This window comes from Macrobrachium nipponense, chromosome 44 (genome assembly GCF_015104395.2).
Source record: "Macrobrachium nipponense isolate FS-2020 chromosome 44, ASM1510439v2, whole genome shotgun sequence".
Classification (NCBI taxonomy): domain Eukaryota; kingdom Metazoa; phylum Arthropoda; class Malacostraca; order Decapoda; family Palaemonidae; genus Macrobrachium; species Macrobrachium nipponense.
The window spans coordinates 34,786,997-34,811,964 of record NC_087221.1 but is presented as its reverse complement, the minus strand read 5'-3'; the positions used below and the strand labels follow the sequence as shown (position 1 = coordinate 34,811,964).

Genomic DNA, 24,968 nt, shown 5'->3' with positions numbered 1-24,968 from the left:
AAGTAACAATAAATTCAAATTGGATGACAAGTTACAATCAAGTAACAATAAATTCAAAATAAAAATAAATTCAAATTGGATGACAAGTAACAATAAATTCAAAATGGATGGCAAGTAGCAGTGTTTATTACGTATAATGAATGTTTAACAATCACTTATTTCTCGACAAATACTGGTTGAAAAAAATTAAGGGAGAACATAAACTAAAATAACTAGAAATAGTGTTATCTTTTATTGCAACATGCTTAAACCTCTTATCATAGAAGAGGGTAAAAAAAAAAAGATATTATGAATAGACTGAAGATCTTTTATAGAAATTTTATATGCAAGCTAATCTGCTTTTCGCCTAAGTTGATGTAAATGTTATTGACGTTAAATCTAGTGGTTATTGAAAACAAAATCACAATATTTGAGAAACTTGGTTAACGTTTAAACTATTGTTTAGTTCAGACACAATCACAGTTCCTAACACCTTGGTTAAAGGCACGCAGCCTAAATATTGTTTGGTTGATACCCGTAAACGATAGACTGTAGATCTGGAGATGTCTGGAACTGCAAAGTGTCGTAGGGAGCATCTTCCCTAATAAGACTAGCACTCTGAAAGGATCCAGCAACCTTCCCCGTTCCTCCCTCCTCCGGATGGCTCTGCCCCTCAGGGGATAAATTGTCCTGAGACTGGCGATTACTCGGCTCCTGGAGATACCTGTAGGGATCCTCATAGACGTGACAGTAAAGGGTGTCTCTCTCGTTTGTCCGCTGCTCCGGTGGATGGGCGTCGCCTCCTCTAGGCCTATAACCCTCGTTTGGCTCCCGGGAGGCGATACTCGATCGACGTTTCCCGGTTTTGGTGAGCGATAACTTGCGTCTGTACTGGCACGCCAGTGCCGTGGAGACAATGGTGGCTAATGTGCACAGAGCAAGAGCTATTTCCAGGATATACAGCAGGAGCTGGGCTTTCGGGCATTCTATACCTGTCGGGGAGGTCAAATTATCCAATGATATTTGAAGTTCCAGACAACGTGAATTTCAAGCCATTGTCAGCTTGTGTTCTAGACTGCGTTTTTTTAGTTCTTTCTCACAACTAAATATTCTTTCATTATCAATTCAACTTGAAAAAAAAACACACACATACATATACGTGCATGTTAAAATGGATGAAATCCCTTTGCTTCTAAAAGAAAGTAGTACGCGCAAATACGCAGAAACCTGCTATATCAAAACCATAATAAAAAGGTACTCTTTCTCCGTGTCTGGTCATCTTTTTAGAGCCAAACTGCGGGAAGTTATATTTTTAACTTTAAATTACAAACTAATTTCATGATTGCCTGATTTTTTGTTTTGTTTTTTGTTTACCAGCTACTGCAAGTTTTCCAATGTGATCACCGTAAGTTTGAGGATCACACACTCAATGGATTCGCTCATTTTTGAGCATGAATCTCCATTATTATCGATATTTTTTTTTAAAGAACTTAATACTTCAGCCATAACAAACAATAGAATAAAGCATTAGAAATTTCTTCCTGCTTATTATGTCCAAGTTTCTTATCATTTCTCATTCTATCTCTATCACTTTTCTTGTTCTCAGCTGTCCTGGGCAAGATGAGGTAAATGGAAAATTCTTCTGAGTTGTTTTGGAAAAGTTGCAAAAAGGCTTCTACTCAGAATTTCATCAAATTGTGCTATTATTATTATTATTATTATTATTATTATATTATTATTATTATTATTATTATTATTATTACAACAGAAGACAGGGAAAATGAAGGAAAGAGAAAATGAAAGCAAAAAAGAAAGACGTGCTTTTGGACATAATGACATCCACACTACTGGAGAAAACTTGTTTCAAGTGATCGCTACCGATTCGAGATAACAATACCGAGGCTGCAGTTTCGCAAGACGATCGTATGCATATCTACCTCTCTGTTAAGATCTAGCTAATATCTAACTTAGACCACAAGCAACGGTTTAGGCCGTGAACTCGTGAAACGATACATTTGGGCACCTACCATCTCCGTAGACTCTGGCGAAGTCTTCAGACGTTCTGTTGGTCAATGGTTCAGACAACTCCGTTGGCTTAGACCTATAAGCATCTCCAGACCCAGGACTTTCGTACACCGAGGAGGTCAGACCTGGATAGCTGTCCTCACAATTTGAGCACACGGTAGTGTGAGGACAAGGCGGAGGAGATACAGTGGGGCAAGGAGTAGGGCTTGGGCATGCGGATGAAGGACGCTCGTTGCCATTCGTACTAGAAGCAGTCGAAGGACATGGAGGGCAAGTCGCCGCCTCCAAAGTCACTTTTGCGGGATAGTCTCTGGTTGTGATTTGACTTGAGGTTCCAGTAATCACTTCAGCTGTGACCGGTGAACAATCTTCGCATTTACAGTCTGCCTGGCATTCAGGGCACGGTGCTGTCTCCGGGCATGCTAGGCAGGTGGGGCATGTCGTTACTAGGGCATCAGTTAAGGGAGGAGCAGCTGCAAAAGAAACAAAAATATTTTTACTAGATTTTTATGGTTGTTTGTTGATCTTGAGAAAGTTTATTTATTCATCGATGTACTTGTCTCTATTTATTTGTGGAAAGTCTGAAGCATCATAAAGGCGAATAAAACTATTTTAAGAAAACGGCTGACAGTGAAGTAATGGAAACAAAATTATTTTTCGAGTATGAGGATAAAAACGATGTCATAACTCCACAACAGACGGTGACATCAGAGGAACAAACCGATATCAGAAAGGCTCAGGACACTCACGTGGATAACAGAAGAGGACTTTTCTTCTCCTGCTATTTCTTTCATTATATACTTCGAGATCGTCAACGCCGTCGAGAGAGACGTCGGTCAGCCGGACTGTCTTCAGAAATTCGCCTTTTTCGACGTCCAGGACCCACACTCGGGAGTCCTCCTTCCTTAATCCAAAGCGCATCATCTCGTTGTGTATAAAGTCAATTTCCAAGTCGCTGCGAATCAAGTACTTGTCCAGGTGGCTCCGGACGCTCAGATGGAGCGTAGAGATACGATTTACGAAGTCAAGTTTGTACTGAACTCGATTCTCCTGAAGGAACTTGATCCGGAAGGGTTGCCAACCGCCGGCGAATGTTTCAATTTTGGTATCCATTCCCTCTGTGAACTTCGTCGAAAAGATGTTTTTTCCAGGATTCAGTACGTTCGTTGAACATGCTTTAAAATGGGAAGGGCTTCAGTCGTAATAAAGGATCTTACAATATATAATATATATATATATATATATATATATAATTATATATATATATATATATATATATATAAAGGAGGAACAGGATAGCCAGGAGACGTGGTAATATTCCAGACATATTATTTCCTTAAATAAAATAAGGGCACACCCGAGCTTTCGGGAATACATTGGTTTTCCCATCATCAGGGTCACTTATCTATAAAATGATACAAAAAAAAAAGAAACAGTAAGAACTATACTGATTGACTATGTCTAAAAACATTACAATACTTTAAAATACATAATACAAAGTAAAAAAGGAACCTGAAATGCACAACAGAAAGTAAAAAAGGAACATAAAACTAAGTTAACTGCAAATAAAAGAGCAATGACAAGTTAAAAGAGATTACGTAAAACGCAGAAATATACTGAGAGCGAAAAATAAAAACATGAATATTCAGAGTAAAAAAAAAAAATAATGATACTGTAGTACAAAATATTGGAGAACCTACTGTTCATGTCGTAGTTAAATGACAACTGGGCGAGTTAGAAAACTGCAAATGAAATGGGCAGAAGTGGTGTGGGAAAAAGAGAGAGAGAGAGAGAGAGAGAGAGAGAGAGAGAGAGAGAGAGAGAGAGAGAGAGAGAAACAAACAAAAAATAAAAAACAAGCAAATTATGCAGTGAACAAGGGAACAGAGTTGGTTTGGTTATTGAGTTTTGGAGATTGTTTTTTAATATGGAGGAACTCTAAAAAGGGAAGTGAATGGCTGTTTTTTGTTTGTCCGAGTATTTCCAAAATCGCTGTACTGTATGTGATGGGGACAGGATATGGCATGAAGTCTAATTGCACTATTTTCTCTTTTGCTTAAAGGTAAGCCTGTATGATGGCTAACACCCCTATGAGAGTCGATGCGCACCTTCAGTAGGCGTTTGGAACATCCCACATTAAGTCCCAAAATTACATTTTGGGCAATTAAACTTATAAACAGTGCAGGTACGCATCAACTCCGGGAGGGTGATTTTAAAATGTAATAATCTTCCACTAGTTAGCGGGTTATTAAAAATAAATCTGAACTCAACATAAGGGTATAGATGGCTCAAGAATGACAATAATTTACGTTTGAGTGAGCCAGAATTATTAGTGAATGGTAGTGGAACATACACTATCTTTTTGGGAACGATGCAGACTGCAGTTTTTGGCTTAAAAATATTGTATAAATATTCTTTAAGGATTTTATTGAACATGTTCAGGGGATAGCAATTATTCTTAAAATAAGTTTCTAAAAACCTAACTTCCAGGTGAAAGTTATTCCAGTTGAGCAAAGGGAAAAGGCTCGATGAATGAGAGTTTTACATGAGTTAACCTTGAAACCAGGGGGACAGTGACTAAAAAAGTTTAACCCAAGACCGGTAAAAGTTTTCTTCCTGAAAATCCCAGTCATCAAATATTCTTCAGAGCGAGAGACCAAAATATCTAAAAAGGAAACGTGTCATCTACATAACGTATATAAAATCTGGGTTTAAAATTATGTGGGCAATGATTAAAGAACTGTTCCTCTAAATGCCACATAAAAATATTAGCGAAAGAAGGTCCTAAAGGGGAGCTCATGGCCATGCCATCTATTTGCTTATAAACTTTCCCATTAAAAATAAAGTGCCCTTGTTTTATTTTAAGGAAATAATAGTGGCTGGAATATTACCACGTCTTCTGACTATCCTGTTCCTCCTTAAATTGAAGTTTTCTAGAAACGACAACATACCCAGTTATATATATATATATATATATATATATATATATATATATATATATATATATATATATATATATATATATGCACTTTGTGCATACGTATGCATATATGTATATCTATGATTTTATTTAAACAGAACAAATGCCATGGCATTTGCATTCGACTTTTCTAAGACTAATAATAAAAATCCTGCCATTACTACTGAGCAACAGATATGAAGACGAACGGAATTCTACGGTCCCCACGTTCTCCTCAAATGAAATGGACATTAAAAAGTCTCATTGATTAATTACTCACTATTTCTGGCACTGCAAGAGGGGAAGACGCGAGCCAGAAAGATCCATTCGGCATGCAAGAATAAATGCAGAACGAGTCCTCCACGCCATCTATTGAGAACTTTTGGAACCACAGCCATTGCTCGACCTGCTTCCGTAATCCTGCCAATATTTGAGAATTTTTTTTTAATGGGTGTTGTTGAGTCGTACACAGCCAGGTTATGAATAAGCTAAATGAATCTCACTTCAGCATATCAAGGGTCACCTTTTATTGCCACAATGAAGAAAAGTAAGTGCAAGAAAGTCTTGTATCTGTGATTTCACACTATAAAAAGTACGCATCACTTCCAATAAAATGTTAACAGCGACGATAATTCTACAGGTTTTGTGAAGGTAAATCACGAGAAACGACTACAATCTGAAGCTTACCGATAAAAATGAGATACTTGATAGATATGTGTCTTTTAAAAGGTCCATATTAGAACGCATTAATATACTTATGATCTTCCAAAGGCTAAATAGCACTAGTCAGCAGGCAATCCCAAATACATAATTTGGGAGGTTGGAAGTCAACTCTACTGAAATCAAATCCAAACTAAACGCGTTGCTTATGTGACGATTCAACTCTGGAAGGTAATAAACTCTTAAACAGGAATAGCTGTTTTCCCGCTGCGAAATTTTATCGTCTTCCATCAACGATCGATAACTTATGTTTCTGTAAAGGGAACCCGTTCACGGTACCTACCTTTGTACTTCTTCTCGAGTCTGCAAATGTTTGCCGGTGTATGACAGAGCGGGACCTGATAACCACAGGAAACCCAAACTTGCTTCCTGTTTTTCAGTGCCATCAAAACAGGAACTTTTATTTCGTCTCCAGCTTGTTTTTACGCACAGCAAGAAGAAAAAGAGAGAGAGAGAGAGAGAGAGAGAGAGAGAGAGAGAGAGAGAGAGACCCCATTCATAATCTATATTATTAATATAATAATAATAAAATCCGAGCTGATCTGATCTCGTTTGTCTCCCCCGGCTGACATTATGGGAGACATGACAAGTCACCCAACCCCTGCAAACCGGTTTGCCTGCCCTGGGTGGGGCTGGGTAGGTAGGAGAGATATCCAACCTCTTCCTGCAAACCTGTCTGTCCACCTGGGTGGGGCAGGCTTATTTCGCAGTGAAGGTCCAGCCAATTTAAATGATTAAATAGTGTGAGTTTTTTAAGGCCATCCCCTTGTTTCGAAAGCGTCTGCATTTTGAAATAGTTGTGAGAAATTATCAAATATACACGTCACACAATGTGTGAGGTGGGGCAGACACACGTGACTTTGTAACGTGTGATTTAAAACACAAGTCAAAGATAAGAAAAGGGAAAAGTATATTCAGGACGATCGTAATTCGCGAAAGTGGTCGAATAAAAGTACGCTAAATTTGCAATATATTGTATTCTTGAAATCAACAGGCATTTTTCAGACACATTTAGCTATTTAGCCATCGCCAAAGATTAAACAAGAAATTATGTATATAATATCTCCCTTACCAACCCCGCCCCCACCCTGGGCAGGTAAACCGGTTTGCAGGGGGTGGGGGACTGTCATGTCTCCCATATTGTCAGCCGGGGGAGACAAACGAGATCAGATCAGCTCGGATTTAATTATTATTATATTAACAAAGATTATGAATGGGGTCTTTCTCTCTCTCTCTTCTTCTTCTTCTTCCTGGAGACGAAATCAAAGTTCCTGTTTTGATGGCACCTGAAAAACAGGAAGCAAGATTGGGTTTCTTGTGGTTATCAGGTCCCTCTATGTCATACACCGGCAAACATTTGTAGAGTCGAGAATAAGTACAAAGGTAGGTACTGTGAACGGGTTCTCTTCAGAGAAACATAAGTTATCGATCGTTGATGGAAGACGATAAAATTTCGTAGCGGGAAAACTGCTATTCCTGTTTAAGATTTTATTACCTTCTAGAGTTAAATCCTCACAAAAGCAGCGCGTTTAGCTTTTGGATTTGATTTCAGAAGAGTTGACTTCCAACCTCCCAAATTATGTATTTGGGATTGCCTGCTGACTGGTGCTATTTAGCCTTTGGAAGATCATAGGTATATTAAAGCGTTCTAATATGGACCTTTTAAAAGACACATATCTATCAAGTATCTCATTTTTATCGGTAAGCTTCAGATTGTAGTCGTTTCTCGTGATTTACCTTCCACAAAACCTGTAGAATTATCGTCGCTGTTAACATTTTATTGGAAGTGATGCGTACTTTTTATAGTGTGAAATCACAGATACAAGACTTTCTTGCACTTACTTTTCTTCATTGTGGCAATAAAAGGTGACACTTGATATACTGAAGTGAGATTCATTTAGTTTATTCATAAACTGACTGTGAAAGACTCAACAACACCCATAAAAAAAATTCCCAAATATTGGCAGGTGTCAGGATTACGGAAGCAGCCGTCGAGCAATGGCTGTGGTTCCAAAAGTTCTCAATAGATGGCGTGGAGGACTCGTTCTGCATTTATTCTTGCATGCTGAATGGATCTTTCTGGCTCGCGTCTTCCCCTCTTGCAGTGCCAGAAATAGTAAGTAATCAATCAATGAGACTTTTTAATGTTCATTTCATTTGAGGAGTTCGTGGGGACCGTAGAATTCCGTTCGGCTTCATATCTGTCGCTCAGCAGTAATGGCAGGATTTTTATTATTTGTTAGAGAAAAGTTGAATGTAAATGCCTTGCCATTTTTGTTTCTGTTTTAATATAATCATAAATATGCATATGTGCATACGTATCCACAAAGTGCATATATATATATATATATATATATATATATATATATATATATATATATATATATACACACACATATATGTATATATATATATATATATATATATATATATTATATATATATATAATATAAACCTTGTAAACTGTATTGTAAGATCCTTTATTACGACTGAAGCCCTTCCCATTTTAAAGCATGTTCAACGAACCTACTGAATCCTGGAGAAAGCATCTTTTCACCGAAGTTCACAGAGGGAATGGACACCAAAATTGAAACATTCGCCGGCGGTTGGCAACCCTTCCAGATCAAGTTCCTTCAGGAGAATCGAGTTCAGTACAAACTTGGCTTCGTAAAACTTACCTTTATGATCCGTCTGAGCGTCCGGAACCACCTGGACGAGTACTTGATTCGCAGCGACTTGGAAATTGACTTTCGACGCAACGAGTTGATGAGCTTTGGATTAAGGAAGGAGGACTCCCGAGTGTGGGTCCTGGACGTCGAAAAAGGCGAATTTCTGAAGACAGTCCGGCTGACCGACGTCTCTCTCGACGGCGTTGACGATCTCGAAGTATATAATGAAGGAACTAGCAGGAGAAGAAAAGTTTTCTTCTGTTATCCACGTGAGTGTCCTGAGCCTTTCTGATATCGGTTTGTTCCTCTGATGTCACCGTCTGTGGGAGTTATGACCTCGTTTTTACCCTCATACTCGAAAATTAAACTTGTTTCCATTACTTCACTGTCAACCGCTGCTGACCTCTGATCATGCATAATAACTTGATATGTTAATAAATAATAAACGCAGATATCTAATTTTGCTATTTAAAGCGTATAGTTTGAAATTCCAAAATTACGCAACTTTCCATAAGCAAAAAAAGAAAATAAATAAATAAATAAACAAAAAATAAAAAAATTAAACTAAATAAATAAAGAAAGAAAAAAATTATTTTCAGGAAACTCGTCTGCTCTGCCACCTACCGTCAGCCCAAAGAAACACGAAGGTAAACAATGTCCGAAGTGCGAGAGACCTACGGCCTCTTTGGAAAGCCTGAGCGAGTCTGTGTTGATAGGATGTCTGGCGACGTCCCTCGTCGTTGTGTTTGGGTCGCTTTCCTACGTCGTTTACCTCAAGCGACATTTCGGGAAGAAGCCGGAGCGGCAACTGGGTGGGGAGCAGGTAAAAAAAGCCCCACCCCCTCATCACCCCCCAACAAATACGGGGTAAAAGAGAAAAAAGAAAAAACACCAAAATGTCCAAAAATGAAATAGTCGAGTCTCTTGTTCTCTCTTCTTTCTTTTAATTTGAAATCAGTCACCGTTATAAGGTCTGAGTTTCTTACTTAGGATATCTCGATATGTCTTCTTCATCTCCTGTTTATTCTTTCTGGTTTCTCTCATCATTCAAGCTACAGAAATTACCGGCATAATAAGGTATTCATTTCACTTTGCTTTAGGCATTTTCATAATAATTTTCGCAATACCATTAAAGAAATTTTTTGAGAAACTGCTCAAAATTTTTTTTCAATAATATGAAAGACTGGTTAGTTGGGAGTTTTTAAGAGCAGAATTTTCATTCTTGATGTCAAACTGCTAAAGAGGTCGGGACAGGCTTAATTTGCTCTTGCGATTTACCTTTCGAAAATGCAATCGTGAATTTTCGTAGCTTTAGGATCCCTGATGATAGAGAGTCCTCTTCTTTTTCGTCTTCTTCTTCTTTCATTATGACAGTCATTATCAATTATCGCCTCTTAAAAAAGTATCATATCTGAAGGTTACGTCTTAGTTTATATATTACACCCTGTGAAATACGTTTGTCCATCTCACTTCCTACCTTTCAAGTTTATAATTTCTTTCCGGAACTTTGTTCAGAAATAGCTACGATATATTATTTTCCTCCTCGCTGACCAAATTTATGGTACCTGAATGTCCATCTGCATCCCCATCAAAATAGCTGAGAACCATAGACACCATTTTAACTCTATTTCCATAAAACCTTTCAGGCAACCTCTTTCGACGACCTGTCAGGTGATAGCATCCGAACGCTAACCCAACAGCTCCCTCCAACCAGAGCTCTGCCTCCAACGCCCTTGCAACCGTCTCTGCGTCCTCCGAAGACGGCCCACATCAAGTCCCGAAGGCAGAGCCCCATGTACCAGGACGTGCTGAAGTACGAGAACTCGTTCCAGAGCCATCTGGTGGCTCAGGAGATGAACGACGACGACGGTTATCTCCCCGCCATCGAACCTCAGATGCAGACCTTCGCCCAAAGCCAGTGTGGGGGGGAGCCAAATCGTCAGGGTGGCAACGAAAACGAAAGAGCGGATATGGGGAGTGAGGAGAGTCTGTATGAACCGATGCCTTAAATAAGAGGTGGATTCTCAAGACTTAACGTTAGTCAGGCTATTCACGGAAAATGAAAGGCTCCGCTATCCCCTGCTCGATAAAGATGACAACGCAACGAAGGTGTGAAGCCGAGTTTTATTTTATCACGGACGAGGCAAAACTAAGAAAATTAGAAAATGCAGCAAGTTTGTATTGTAACCAAGTGCAGTGAAAACATTTTTGATATGATTGATTTCGGTATCTAAAAATTCGACATCACAAAGTTTATACGCTCTCAAGAATATATTAGAGATAACACCTATTTTGACATCGTCTGAATGGAAAGAAAAAGCATGGATATATGACTGCATGGGGCGCATTTTAAGGCACGTAGAATATATTATGTAGCAAGGGAGAAAAGGAGCTTCCTAGGTAATAATGACAGTGTTTTAGTCTTACCACAAACCAAAGCAAACCCTGGACTTTTACACGAATATTTGGAATTTTGCAACATTTTCCCAGTATATAAGAATACAAACACTGTTAAAAAGTACCTAACAAATAATGTTAAAAATGTAGACAAAACAAAAGGATGCATTTACGAAATTCCCTGTCAAGAGTGTAATAAAACATATATAGGTGAAACGATTGATTTTGACACAAGAAAAAGACAACATCGTGACTCATTAAGGAAAGGTGATGAAAACAAAGCCCTGTTTCAACATAGACAAAGTAAAAATCATATGGTTAACCTAGACAAAATGAAAAACATAAAGGTTGTTAGTAACACTGAAAAAGAAAACTTTTAGAATCTATTCTAATCCAAAATGTTGACGCTATGAATATATATAAGAGTAATTTTAAACTGGACCTTTTCTGTAATGCAATTATGACAAAGCATGTAGTTAGTGTTGCTAAGTTGTTAAACAAGATTGGCAAACCACCGTAGGGCAGTTATTCTGATACAACCATATGCTTGTATGTTATTTCTTTTACCTTGACCGTTGTTTTCAGTTTATGTAACTTTTATTTCTCTTTCTGAAAGAGAGAGAGAATGTACTCTCCGAAAGCTTAAATAAAAAAACTTTCAAGTTTTTCCGAATTTTAGTGGGCTTCCTACAACATATTAGAACACGGATACAGTGTTTAACTTTGCTATATATATATATATATATATATATATATATATATGTATATATATATATATATGTATGTATATATATATATATATATATATATATATATATATATACATGTGTGTGTGTGTGTGTATATATGTTATACATAATATATATATATATATATATATATATATGTTTCACCCCTCCTTATTCCCTAAACTACACAAACTGGGAACTCTTACCTGTTGCTAACGGTGCCCTGTCTGCAACATGTCACAAGGCTTATTAAGATTGCGTAAATATAGAAAATATATTATTTATTTCCCAAAGCAATTGGTTATAACATAGAACAAAATGATTAACAAGTCATAATGGCATAAACACCCAAATCTACCCATAAAGAAACCAGTACGATAACATTCTACCCTCCTGACTAAGGTTACACTCCCAAACCCAAAAATGTCATAAAGTCTTGTATTAGTCAGGTTAGAGAATCCCGTTTCTAATCAACCATGGAATTGGACCCATCTGTAATAAAGATAATAGGTATAGAAACATATCCCCCACATCACTCTTTTCAAAGTATTCACGTAAAGAGAGTATTTCACACTTCTCTCTCTTTTCAAAAGGTAACAGTTTTTTCAAAGTTTTTTATAGAATGTGTCCTACCTTTACGATGGGCATTTTCTCCCGACACTCGGAGCAACTACTTGATCTATTATCGTTCGTCTCAAAGAATGCGTCTTCCACAAGTGCCCTGAACCAGTAGGCCTGTAACACGCGTACAAACGAACGTACATGCCTCACGATCGGGGGAATGATCTCTGAGTCAAGTTGCTTGTTCAGCAAATACCTTTTCTCCGAATGAACTTGTACTGCACAACCTCTTGTCTCTAAGCGAGGAGAGCTATGTGACTTCACTATCATTACATGACACTTTAAACATATTATTAGCCATTCCACCTCTTTTCACCTACTAGAGGAGCTCGGCTACCACATGCTAGCTCCCGCCTAGCCACTAGACACACAAGCGTCTTACAATATATATAAAACCAGAGGCTGGCTCAAAAAAGAAAATAGTGCACTCCCGTCGCACACCATATCGGCAACTAATGCACATTGTATCAATTTACCACATGACTTAGAGCCAACTCCGTTGCCGGAGCACTTGTGCTTCGTCGAATGCATAAAAGTTTAAGAACTCCAAGCACACAAATGGTGATCGGTATAGCGCCTAACATGATCATTACTATTGGTATAGTATAACGGTCATCGAAAAAAAAAAAGGTTCATCTTCGCCACTATCTTCGAGCGGCGGGACTGTAACGGTCTCCACTGTAGGCGGGATTCGAACCGCCTTATGGCTTCCATGTAGGTGTTGATGAAACACCTTGATCGACGAGTTGTAGACACGCCGACTAAGTACCATGAAGAAATCTGAAAGAACTCTGCAGGAACCGTCAAACAGCTGGGTTCCCTGTAGAACGAGCGAATTGTTGTAGACGCAGGTCGAGTACGTAAACCAACTCGAAACAACTCAGCACGCGCCATTATTCAGCGTCTGCGACGCTCGTGAGTGTATCCAACACCCTCCCGTCGCGAAACTGTAGATTCGACGTTTTCTGCTGAAGTAAATGTGGTCACCACCCCCATTATTCTATGCAAGTGCTACTCGCACCCGCCTCATCGAAGACTGTAGACTCCTGATTTATCCCAGAAATTATATCGAAGACATCTCATCCTTTGCAAAGGCAGTCCACAAAAATGCCATTCGTGTGTAGACTTGACTCAACCTCTGGTACTGTAGAACGAAGTCGTCTCTCTTGCCATTCTCACGTAGAGTTGGGAATTCTCCAAAGTCATTGTGTCCGTATTTAAAAGGTCTACATGGTCATAAAATGACTAAAGTCTTGTTTTACCCGACAAATTCGTCATTAATTAATATATTCAATCTATTAATCAAATATTAGAAAAAATTCCTCGCTACAAATTATATCTTCCTATCTAAAAGAAAAATAATATTTAGATCTTAACCCTCATTAAAACATCTCTCGTAAGAAAAGAAAGATAAAAAATAAATAAATAAAAATAAGATAATATAAAAATAATAAGTGAACTTTCCCCTCCCCATTACACAGCGCACAAAAGAGAAAAGAAAAAGAAAACTGTCAGTTGTTTAATCTTCTCGGACGACGTTAAAAAAAGAAAAAAACATATATATAATTCAACATCTTTCCCAAAACGGAATGTGTACCATTACAGAATCTGCTAGCGCAGCAATCCTATCGACCAGAAAAGACCAGAAAAAAAAATCCCCTTACATGACACGTTCTCGTGAAATGCCATAATCAGCATCTACGAAAACAGTGCAAATCCCCGAGTAATCAATTCCAAAGAGAAGATTCGCAACCGGACTCCTTACAGCAACCTTAGCAAAAAAGAAACCCACCTATGAACACGTCAGGTGCTTCGCATTGCAGCATATTCACTCTCGCGACGCTAGAAACTCGTGACTCTCAAAAAAAAATGTTTAGTACTGAACTTCGTACGCACACTCCGCAGAACCATCTCATTATATATAAATCATCATCTTAATAATAACACCACTCCGGTGATATAAATAATTCCTCTATTTAATTACTGAACCCACGCCAAAAAAGACCATCCCGTTTCTCGGCTAAAGCAAAAATTTGCCGAAAAATATTAACCCCGAAATCTTACGCCAAAACGCCGCAGATTTACATATAATAAAAAAAAAACATTAGAAGGAAAAAAATGTGAAGCCATTCTGTCAAAAAATCACAAAAACAGATAACAAGAAAAAAAAAGGAAAATAAATGCAATTGCGCGACCATATATTAATTGCCACAACCAATTCTTTTCAATTTCGAGATATGTGTTAGCCTCGACTGACCTGTTCGTTCATTTAAAACTACAAACCTATTTCCAATTTTCTCTTCAATGACTTTAAAAGGACCTTCAAACTTCGGTTTGTAATTTAACTCATTTCTCACGTTAAGTTTTAAAAATACCTTATCACCGACATTGATCTTGGGATCAGATGATTTACTAATACTCCTCTGAACCATATCTCTGGTTGTGGATTCGAAATTACGGCTGAGAAATGCGTGTCTCTCTCTCGCTGTGGATATCAGCGCTTCAACCGTATCCTCCCCCTGGTGAGGCGTAGTTAGCAAATCAAATGTGCCTCGCGCTGGATAACCAAACAAAGCTTCAAATGGGGACATTTTAATTGAATCACTAACCATAGTGTTAATGCTATGTCTAACAACATTAATATATCTGTCCCAATTTCTATCATTACCACCTACCGTTTTTCTGAGCGCTTCGAGTACTTTCCTGTTTGCTCGTTCGCACAACCCATTAGCCTCGGGTCTGTATGGAATAATTGTTACTTTCTGTATCCCCATGACTTCAGCTAAACATTCCAAGGTTTTGTTCACAAATTCCCTCCCATTGTCGGTTAATAAAACTTCGGGTGAACGGTATCTGCAAACGATACCATTGAAAAACGCTATGGCTACTTCTTCGGCTGTTTTATGCTTAAGTGGGAAAATTTCTACTACCCTTGTAAGTTCATCTATTATCACTATCAAGTACTTTTTCGCATATCTAGACTCACAAAAATTCCCTAAGACATCCATATGTATTCTCTGAAAAGGTCTACTCGGTATAGGATACGGATACCGAATCCTAATTGCATGACATTGTCCTAGCAGGCTTACATGCGTTGCACACCGCACAGTTCCTTACGAAATTTTCCACATCTTTCCCCATATTTTTCCAAATGTATTTAGCACGAACCTCGTCATATGTTTTTTCTATTCCCAAATGAGGACTACCGAACCTGCAATGAACTATATCTAAAACCACTGGAATTAGGACTTTCGGAATTACGATCTGTGTCGTATCTCCTTTATTTTCACTGGTTCTCAACTTATATTTAATTTTCCTAACCAATAGATTACCTTCTAACTCCAAACCCGAAAAAGGCAAGCTATAACATTTCCTGACTAATTCCCCTCTCAGAAATGCTTTCGCATCTGCTAAAATCTCGTCTTCATCTTGCCTTAGCTCTATGAGAGGTATATCCCATTGTATGGTTTCGCTAGTGACCTGCGCGACTTGGAAACCTTCCGTGTCATGAAAACTCCTGGTGAGAGCATCAGCAACAACATTAAATTTGCTCTCTATATATTTGAGCTTTGCATCAAAATCTCTGATAGTTAAAAACCATCGAGCTTATTTTGGGCGACAAATCGGGTTTATTAAAAAGATCGAGTAATGGTTTGTGGTCTGTAAGAACTTCTACTTTATTCCCCATCAATAACATTTTAAAATTAACTAAGCTCGACACTATTGCAAAGGCTTCCTTATCTATGGTGGCCATGGACTCTCGTTGCTGCCGTTTGTCCTGAAATTCTGCTTATAAAAAACTATAGGATGAAATTTCCCATCAAACTTTTGCATAAGGCAAGCACCTATACCTTCCTGGCTTGCATCAATCACTAATGTAAAAGGTTCCTTAAAATCTGGAAACTTCAAAACCGGGGGATTCATTAGCGCGTCTTTGAGCTTTTGAAAACTCTCCGCCTGGGGTTCCTTCCATTGAAATTGAACGTCTTCCCGCAACACACCAGTTAGGGGAGCTGCTATGTTAGAAAACCCTTTTACAAACCTCCTAAATAAACCGGCGATACCCAGGAATGACTTAATCTCTTTCTTTGATCTGGGGGTGCGAAAATTCGCTATTGCTTTGACTTTATCGTCATTTACTCTAACCCCTTCCTTAGATATGACGTGACCTAGATATGTGATCTGCTTTTTCAAGAACGAACACTTGGCTAGCTTGATTTTCAACCCCGCTAATCTAAGCCTTTTAAGTACTTCTGTAAGCACTTCCAGGTGTTGCGTGATCATGTCCGTTGCGATCAGGATGTCATCCATATACACAAAAACATTTTTGCCCAATAACCCATGCAAAACTGTGTTCACCAACCTGGTAAAAGTCATCGGACTGCCCGATAAACCGAAAGGCATTCGCGTAAATTCATAGTGTCCCTTGGGCACTGAAAAGGCGGTATATTCCTTGCTACTCTCGCTGAGAGGGACCTGTAAGAAACCTTGCGCCAAATCAATTGAGCTATAAATATTATGTCCCCAATTTCAACAAAAGATCTGGTATGCACGCGACTGGGTATCGGTTAGGGATCGTTTTTTCCCTCATTTCAAAACGTCTAAATCACGCATACACGGACCGAACTGTGTTTCTTAGGTACAGCTAACAAGGGAAAGTTGTAAGGAGACACGCTGGGTCTAATGATTCCTTCTTCTTCCCATCTATTAACCTTTTTCTCTACCTGTTCTCTGATTTTGAAAGGTATGCGATATGCAGGCATTTAAATAGGTTTTGTGTTGCTCTCCAAATTTACCTTATGCTCTAACACATTAGTCAACCCCAATTTATCACCTTGCAAGGCTACCGTATCACCAAATTCTGCCAAGAGCCCGCTTATCGCTTCAACGTGTTCGCTATAATCCGCATTAGCTAAATGTTCTCTGAATGTTCGTTTCCTTGATTGTATTTCTGCCTCCGAAAACTCAGGTTTTCCCTCTACGATAGCCACAGAACCACTATCACAATTCCAATCTTGGAAATCCAATATATATGTGTTTTTCTGGTATCTCCTAGCTGTATCATTACAGTTTAACAACTCCACCCACGTAACCCCATCCTTGGATACACTGTTCACCGATGCCGTGCTAACAACTCCTCTGAGCTTTTCGCTGTTTTCAATAACACACACATCTATGGGTTTTCTCATTTCCTTCAATTTAACTTTTACTATAGTCTTTGAACCTGGTAGTAACATAATATCTTCAAATAAAACACCTCTATATTTGTGGTTAGTATCTCCCCTTGCCACCGCCCCATACAAATTACTACCCTCAGTATCATCCCCAGCATTGTTAGTACCAGAAATAACATCCATATTAGTATCATCACCACCATTGTTATCATTGTTACCTCTGTGAACTCTGATAGAACCCCCGTAATCATCTCCCATATCACCAACGTGTGTTTTAACATTACCTTTCTCCATAACACTCGTATCACCGCCATTAATACCACCGAGCACCTCTCCTCTTTCAATAACCTCCATGTCCTCCATTCTATTCACGTTCTCATATGGTATGAAATAACCCATCTTTCCGATTGTTATCCCATTAGCACCCGCATGGATGGAAAATCTTGTCTTCTACACGCAGGATGACCCAACAAGATTTTATTACCTAACGCAATTCCTTTTATTACCAAAAAAGGTTCTGTTAACACTCTGTCACCGAAAGTAAACTATATTTGAACACAACCCAGGGTGTTTAATCTATGGGCTTGCACATCACACACCGTCTCCGTTGAGGGCTGCAAAGGGTAATTGGAGAACATGGATTGGTACAAATTATAGTCCATTAGATTTATTGATGCCCCTGTGTCTAAAAAAAACGGGATATCCACGTCCCCTACTGTTCCATAGACTATAGGCTTGGGCTCTGGGGTGTCCCCCATGAGACCACAATGGCATTTACCAATCACCTGTAGCCTACCCTTTTTGTTGACCGGGCTTCCAAAAATTTCGCCGATCCATTTGCCCTCTAGTTTGACTTGCCTGGGAAGTTCTCACATTATAATTACCAGAACCTTGAGGTGTAGGCCTCGCATCTCTCCGTATCTGAGACGGACAAGACTGCCAATAATGATCAGTACTTTTACACATTCCACAATATTTAACCCTACACAATTTCTTTGGATGTCCTGGTTTATTGCAGTTGAAACAACGCAACTGCTGTTGCTTTTGATCGATCGATCTTTTGTTATACTCAACTTTTGCGCACAAACGATGAGGAGAAAGTTCCGTGTCTCTCTGTACTCTATCCCTCGGGCCTGTCCCGTTAAAATTTGTGCTATCTACGGTGGGACATTTAGACCTGTGTTTATCTATTTGGGTATAAAGTAATTCTTCGTCTGAAGGTATGGCTCCAACCTTTTCATCAAAGCTATCCACTATTGCATCGGGTACCTCGTGTAAGAGCAGGGAAAAATAGATCAGTTTATGAACATTATTTAGAGGGAGATTATCCCCTGTAACCCATTTAGATGTTTTCAATTTTCCTACCCAATCTGCCACTGCGTCAAACAGCTTTGAACTATGTTCTACAAGGCTATTAGTGCCTTTCCATAGTTTATAAAGACCTCAAAGGTCTCTCACCATATCTCCGTGTTCCTTTGAGCCATATGCTGTTTTCAAAAATGCTTGCAAGTCTGTCCAGGTACGACATTTTGTAAATTGGAAACTCCTTGACCTATGACTGAGGTCTCCCTTATTGAAATCTAACAAAGCTTTCGCCTCTCTAAATGCCTCTACATCATCTACTATATTCTTTCCCGCTAAATTGTTATTAACTCCTTCTATGAAGATATTTACAGGTTGTGACAGTACGCCATCTACAATCCCTTTGAATGGGCTGACCCCAGCAATAATGTTTGTCACTTGATGTAGTAGGGTCGTAGGTTTAGTATCCGCCATTTTATCCTGTTTCCCAAGGCTGTTTTTTTAATAAGCTTCCCCGATCTCAATAACATCAATGTATTTATATACACTAAACCCAATCAAGAAAAATCAACACAAATTTTCCCCCAATAATGGATAACATAAGGTAAGCGCGTCCCGTCCCCAATCACAAAATCAACCCCACGAAAATGACAATATAAAAAATAATAATAAGGAGGGGATAGGAAAGGAAAAAGAATGCAAGACGTTTGCCAACCAATTCGCCTCGGCAATTGCCTCATCCCCAGTTCTCTCTCTCTCTCTCTCTCTCTCTCTTTCTCTCTCTCTCTCTCTCTGGCGTGACTCGCAGCAAAAATTCCACTCAGGTAAGTTCGCCACACACAAATACAAGGAATATGAACAAGAACAAAAGGGTAAATAAATACTACACAAAAAATAAAAAGAAAAAAAATAAGAAAGAAAAAAAACTTGAAAATACACTTAAGGCTTCATATGACCGTGAACAGAATTCATATACACACTGCAAATATGTGTGAACTGCGAAACACTAATATGTCGAAAATTAAACTTTTCCTCCTCACGTTTTTTTAAAACACCTTTATTCCGTAACCTCAAGAAATCGAAACTGACTTGGCTTGGGAGAGGAAGTCTGAGGGACAGCTTCTCTCTGTCGAATCAGCAGAAAGGACCCCGAGTTGCCTGTGACATGATTAATAACCCCTTTTCCTACCAAAAAAATAAGGAGAAACCCCCTATTTCTAACTGGTCACCCGTCCCTTCGGAGCGTACCTACAGCTTATAAAAAATATGTAAAAAGCCTTTACCGCTGCTACCACTGTTTCACCCCTCCTTATTCCCTAAACTACACAAACTGGGAACTCTTACCTGTTGCCAACGGTGCCCTGTCTGCAACATGTCACGAGGCTTATTAAGACTGCGTAAATATAGAAAATATAATATTTATTTCCCAAAGCAATTGGTTATAACATAGAACAAAATGATTAACAAGTCATAATGGCATAAACACCCAAATCTACCCATAAAGAAACCAGTAAGATAACATTCTACCCTCCTGACTAAGGTTACACTCCCAAACCCAAAAATGTTATAAAGTCTCGTATTAGTCAGGTTAGAGAATCCCGTTTCTAATCAACCATGGAATTGGACCCATCTGTAATAAAGATAATAGGTATAGAAACATATCCCCCACATCACTCTTTTCAAAGTATTCACGTAAAGAGAGTATTTCACACTTCTCTCTTTTCAAAAGGTAACAGTTTTTTCTAAGTTTTTTATAGAATGTGTCCTACCTTTACGATGGGCGTTTTCTCCCGACACTCTGAGCAACTACTTGATCTATTATCCTTCGTCTCAAAGAATGCGTCTTCCACAAGTGCCCTGAACCAGTAGGCCTGTAACACGCGTACAAACGAACGTACATGCCTCACGATCGGGGGAATGATCTCTGAGTCAAGTTGCTTGTTCAGCAAATACCTTTTCTCCGAGTGAACTTGTACTGCACCACCTCTTGTCTCTAAGCGAGGAGAGCTATGTGACTTCACTATCATTACATGACACTTTTAAACATATTATTAGCCATTCCCCCTCTTTTACATACTAGATATATATATATATATATATATATATATATATATATATAATATATATATATATATTACATATATATATATATATATATATATATATATATATAAATTGAATTTGAAATTCATAAACTATAGCTTCCTTTTGATCAATACGTTTTAGGTTAAGAACTAAAAGTGATGTTCATTACTGTATAAAGTGCAGAAAGGTGTAGGTTACTGAGAAAGTTGGAGTTAAAAATACTGTATTTGTAATCGGTAATAATTTTATGAATTATGGTACACGGAGTTTTAGTTTCCAAGAACCTCGGTGATTTAATGTTAAGTTGAATTTGTTATTAAAGAATTAACATGAACTGCATTTATCATTCTCGTATTCACGAATCGTAATTTGCACCGTTTCCGTAGAAAGACATTTGGTATTGATCCTTAAAGACCAGACATTTGTAACTAGCCTGAAGTAACTGAAAATGAACCAGCATTCAAAATAATTGAAGACATTTGACAGGTCCTTATTTTAGGGTTTTATAAATCAATATACACATTGTGTAAGCATGTATATTCACATATATACATGTGAATATGTGTCAAGGTAAAACAACAATGTACACATACTCATGTATTTCAGTGGATTTGTGACGCAAACATATTCTCATAATTTTAGGAATATCTTACGTAGATTATATATATATATATATATATATATATATATATATATATATATTTAGGAATATCTTACATATATTATATATATATATATATATATATATATATATATATATATATATATATATTCATAAACTTTATTTGGTGGAAAAATGGCACAATAAACTATTATGTCAGTGATCGGTTCACCTCATCATTCATTCATTAATATAATTCTTGTTATGTACAAAGAGTGAAAGTGAAAAAATGCAATTATATATATATATATACTCGTATATATATATTATATATATATATATATATATATATATATATATATATATATATATTACACCTTCCACATTATTGTAATTATTGTATATATTTTGCCTGACTGTTTTCCCCTGTATACCACTTTCCTTTGTCCTTTCCCAGAAAACTTGTTTGCCTTGTTTCACACTCCTTGTTCTTACTTGCTCCGCCCATCCTAAAATTTCTTCGACCCCTAAATGTAATTTTGAATCAGTCTCCAATCAGCAACTAAACCAGGGACTTTGGCGTCCGGCAGGGAAGCAGCCCACTTTATGGTGATGTATCTATAACCTAAGTATAAGTGATATTGTTGTAAGGGTTTAATAACGAATTGTGCTTTTGTTTCAAGTGTTCTTAATTTATAGTTTGATTACTTTTCGAGACGTTGTCATTTGCCATTTGTCATTTATTTTGTCCTATTGTGTCATTCCTGTCCTTTATGGCATTTGTGTTCCTTTTATATTGACGTTAAGTGTAATTGCAATGTTTTTGTAAAATAATTTTTTGCATTATTATATTTAAATCCTTGGTTTTAAAATTCGTATGTCTTCCAATTCAAATACCTTTATTTTGTATTATTATGGTCCATTGAGCCCACCTGCTAAAATGGTAAATTACTCTTCTCTCTCACGACTGTAATAATATATATATATATATATATATTATATATATATATATATATATATATATGTATATTATATATATATATATATATATATATATATATATATATATATATGTATATATATATACATATATATACATATACAAAGAGAGAGAGACTTCACCTCCTATGCAGTGTGGAAGACCCTGATCGGTATCCTATGAGTTGGTGTTATCCATTCGAGTTTGTATTTTGTTTGTCTTCATCACAATTCAATACTGACCTTCCTTTCGTTTTTGATAAATTGTGTAATTTAGCGGTCTTTTGTAATCTCACGCGCCTCAAAAATAAATTCTGCAAAACTTTTTATTTATTTTTATTTATCAATTTGAGAGAAAAAGTCCGAAGTGAAGAGTTGCAGCAGAGTTTCACTCATATACAATCACTTATAAAAATGAGACTAAGCTGAGTTTAGCGCCTCAGTGCCGCGATCGGTATGGTCTTGGCCTGCCACCTCGGTGGCTGCGAGTTTGATTCTCGACCACTCCATTGAGGAGTGAGAGATGTGTATTCCTGGTGATAAAAGTTCACTCTCGACGTGGTTCGGATGTCACGTAAAGCCGTTGGTCCCGTTGCTGAAAAACCATTGGTTCTATGCAACGTAAAAACACCATACAAACAAACAAACAAACTAAACTGTGTTACTCATACGAGAGAGAGATCACGACACACGAGTAACAGATTAAAATGAAATACGAAAGTATAAGTTCTTTGAGAAATACAACATGTTCATTTTAAGATAAACCACGTTACCAGTAATAATTGGACTGAGTCAGGGCTGGATCTCACTGATGATAAGAATTATCCTATAACCAATACGGATTTAATTGAGTTCTTGAACAGTGCTAAAAGGCACCGGATTTAATATGAAAGTAGAGCGGGTTTCACGTTAGAAGTCTACTAGACAGCGTTCGGTTAAAGAAAAGAAGGTAGTTTATTTCTGCTAACAGAAACCGAAGGCGGAATCTTCACGTACGTTTCGAAGTTTGTTATTAAAGTTTCCCCGAACGGGAGCAAGTGGAACTGAGGCAGTAAACTCGTCATGAGAGGTGGCATCGCGACACAGCCATTCGCTTGCCATGAAGGGATCTGTACAGTACGTGGCAGTTTTGCTTTCAGCTTTTTGCTCTCACACCAAGGCACTAGAAGGTAATTGTCAATGCGTTCATTTTTATTTTGTACTCTTTTGGAAGATCGGAAATTGCAGTGATCAGGTTTTTACAAAGCATTCCTGAAGAAATTCGCTCGTTCTCCGTCACTGGAATTGGACCTTCGTTTAGCAAATTCATACTTCCTATTCCGAAGGAGCTAATTAACAAATCACTTCCATAAACAACAATTAACAGCAATAGTGAACTAAAATATATAATTACAATTCCTCCCTTTTCTAATTGAACGAAGATGACCTAACACTCTTTTACACGATTCTACCGTCCAGTCCTAGATACACTTTATAACTGACCGTCAGCCTTTGAATACTTCTTTCTTCAGTGTTTGCTAGACCGTCTGTGGATTCGGTCGCTTATAATTCAGTCGTTCTTATTTATATGGGTGATTGTGAAATTCGTCCTTTCTCTGCATCACTATTAATTCTGGGCGTCTGGTTCGCCTCAGACTGGCCTTGCGAAGTGTTTGGCTTTTTATTTCAAAGTTGTATGATACTCATTCCTGTTTGCCTTCAGCGAAACTTTTTTGGAGTTTTGCTTCCTTCACTTTATGAACAGACTGGGAGGTAAATGTAAAAGAGACGGCCTTACGAATACATCTTCTTTTTAAATATAATGATAATGAGATATCTGCCGTCTTTCGCTTATATTTTTACTGTTATTCCCGATTGGCTGTACTATAACAATTCGGCGTCCCTCAGGGCAATTTATCATTTGCTCAATCATTTTATAAGATTATCTCACCGGCAATGCATTATATACACCATTTCCTATATAGTTCCGGCAAAAAATTATATTAATCAAGGATATAAAAAAAAAACTCATAATCACATCAGTCATTATGCGTTCCATTATGCGTTCAAAGGTGGTTTCGTGCGTCGACTGGGTATGCAGTACGGTAGGGCAGCCAATGCCTTAGGTGAAAGGTCGGCTGTAGGCAACGATGATAGATAGGCTTGTACCTTTTCACCTTTATTTTACATTGGGTTCAGATTACAAGGTTAACCAAGTACCGACCTTCTCTGGAAAAGCGGGAGGCCATATCTTAAAAACTAACCATAGAATCTTCTTGAAAACAATCCCCATGTTTCCCACATCCAAATTACCCATACTACTCTGAATTTATCCCAGGGGAATAAAAAAAAACAAAATAAAAAACAGGCTTGTGCAATAGCTGTATACATCTCAGTAATTTACGCCCCTGGCGCCAATGACGGTAGTTTACGCCACTGGATACCAAAGCGTCCCAAGTAAAAGGAAATAAAGCCTTCGAACATTGCAAGAAGCATACAATTATCCTTTACGTGTTCACGGTTCTCCCTCCTTATTCAACCCAGTTTCACACTCTCGTATCCCAACGAAATCCCGTTCAGTCCAGTCCTCTTATCATAATATCTCCATGGCACCAACGCGTGTTGTTACCGATTGTATAGATATGAGATGCCAAAAAGGATTAAGGTGTAAATTTCCAACAATATTCCGTTGTCAGTCATAATCTTTCACGTTCCCCACAGAGAGAGAGAGAGAGAGAGAGAGAGAGAGAG

At 37.9% G+C, this 24,968-nt stretch overlaps 3 protein-coding genes across 4 annotated transcripts in view; 1 reads left to right on the top strand and 2 right to left on the bottom strand.

Annotated features, from left to right (window-relative positions):
• Nucleotides 1-217: 217 nt before the first annotated feature.
• LOC135204171 (uncharacterized) lies at nucleotides 218-5,992 on the bottom strand. The gene is made up of 5 exons (XM_064234216.1): nucleotides 5,967-5,992; nucleotides 5,244-5,383; nucleotides 2,754-3,179; nucleotides 2,007-2,477; nucleotides 218-971 (listed from the first exon to the last, which is right to left on the bottom strand). Exons 2-5 carry the CDS (start codon nucleotides 5,359-5,361, stop codon nucleotides 493-495), a joined length of 1,494 nt encoding a protein of 497 aa, XP_064090286.1. The 5' UTR covers nucleotides 5,362-5,383; nucleotides 5,967-5,992; the 3' UTR covers nucleotides 218-492.
• A 1,039-nt stretch (nucleotides 5,993-7,031) lies between these two features.
• On the top strand, nucleotides 7,032-11,384 carry LOC135203856 (uncharacterized). The gene is made up of 5 exons (XM_064233810.1): nucleotides 7,032-7,066; nucleotides 7,651-7,799; nucleotides 8,196-8,621; nucleotides 8,952-9,175; nucleotides 9,999-11,384. Exons 2-5 carry the CDS (start codon nucleotides 7,682-7,684, stop codon nucleotides 10,359-10,361), a joined length of 1,131 nt encoding a protein of 376 aa, XP_064089880.1. The 5' UTR covers nucleotides 7,032-7,066; nucleotides 7,651-7,681; the 3' UTR covers nucleotides 10,362-11,384.
• Nucleotides 11,385-24,384: 13,000 nt separating this feature from the next.
• Nucleotides 24,385-24,968, bottom strand: part of LOC135204170 (uncharacterized) — a 10,103-nt gene continuing 9,519 nt past the window's right edge. For both annotated transcript variants that reach the window (XM_064234214.1, XM_064234215.1), the window contains exon 6: nucleotides 24,385-24,968. This exon is cut by the window's right edge and continues 393 nt beyond it. The gene's annotated coding sequence lies outside the window, so the exon portion shown is untranslated.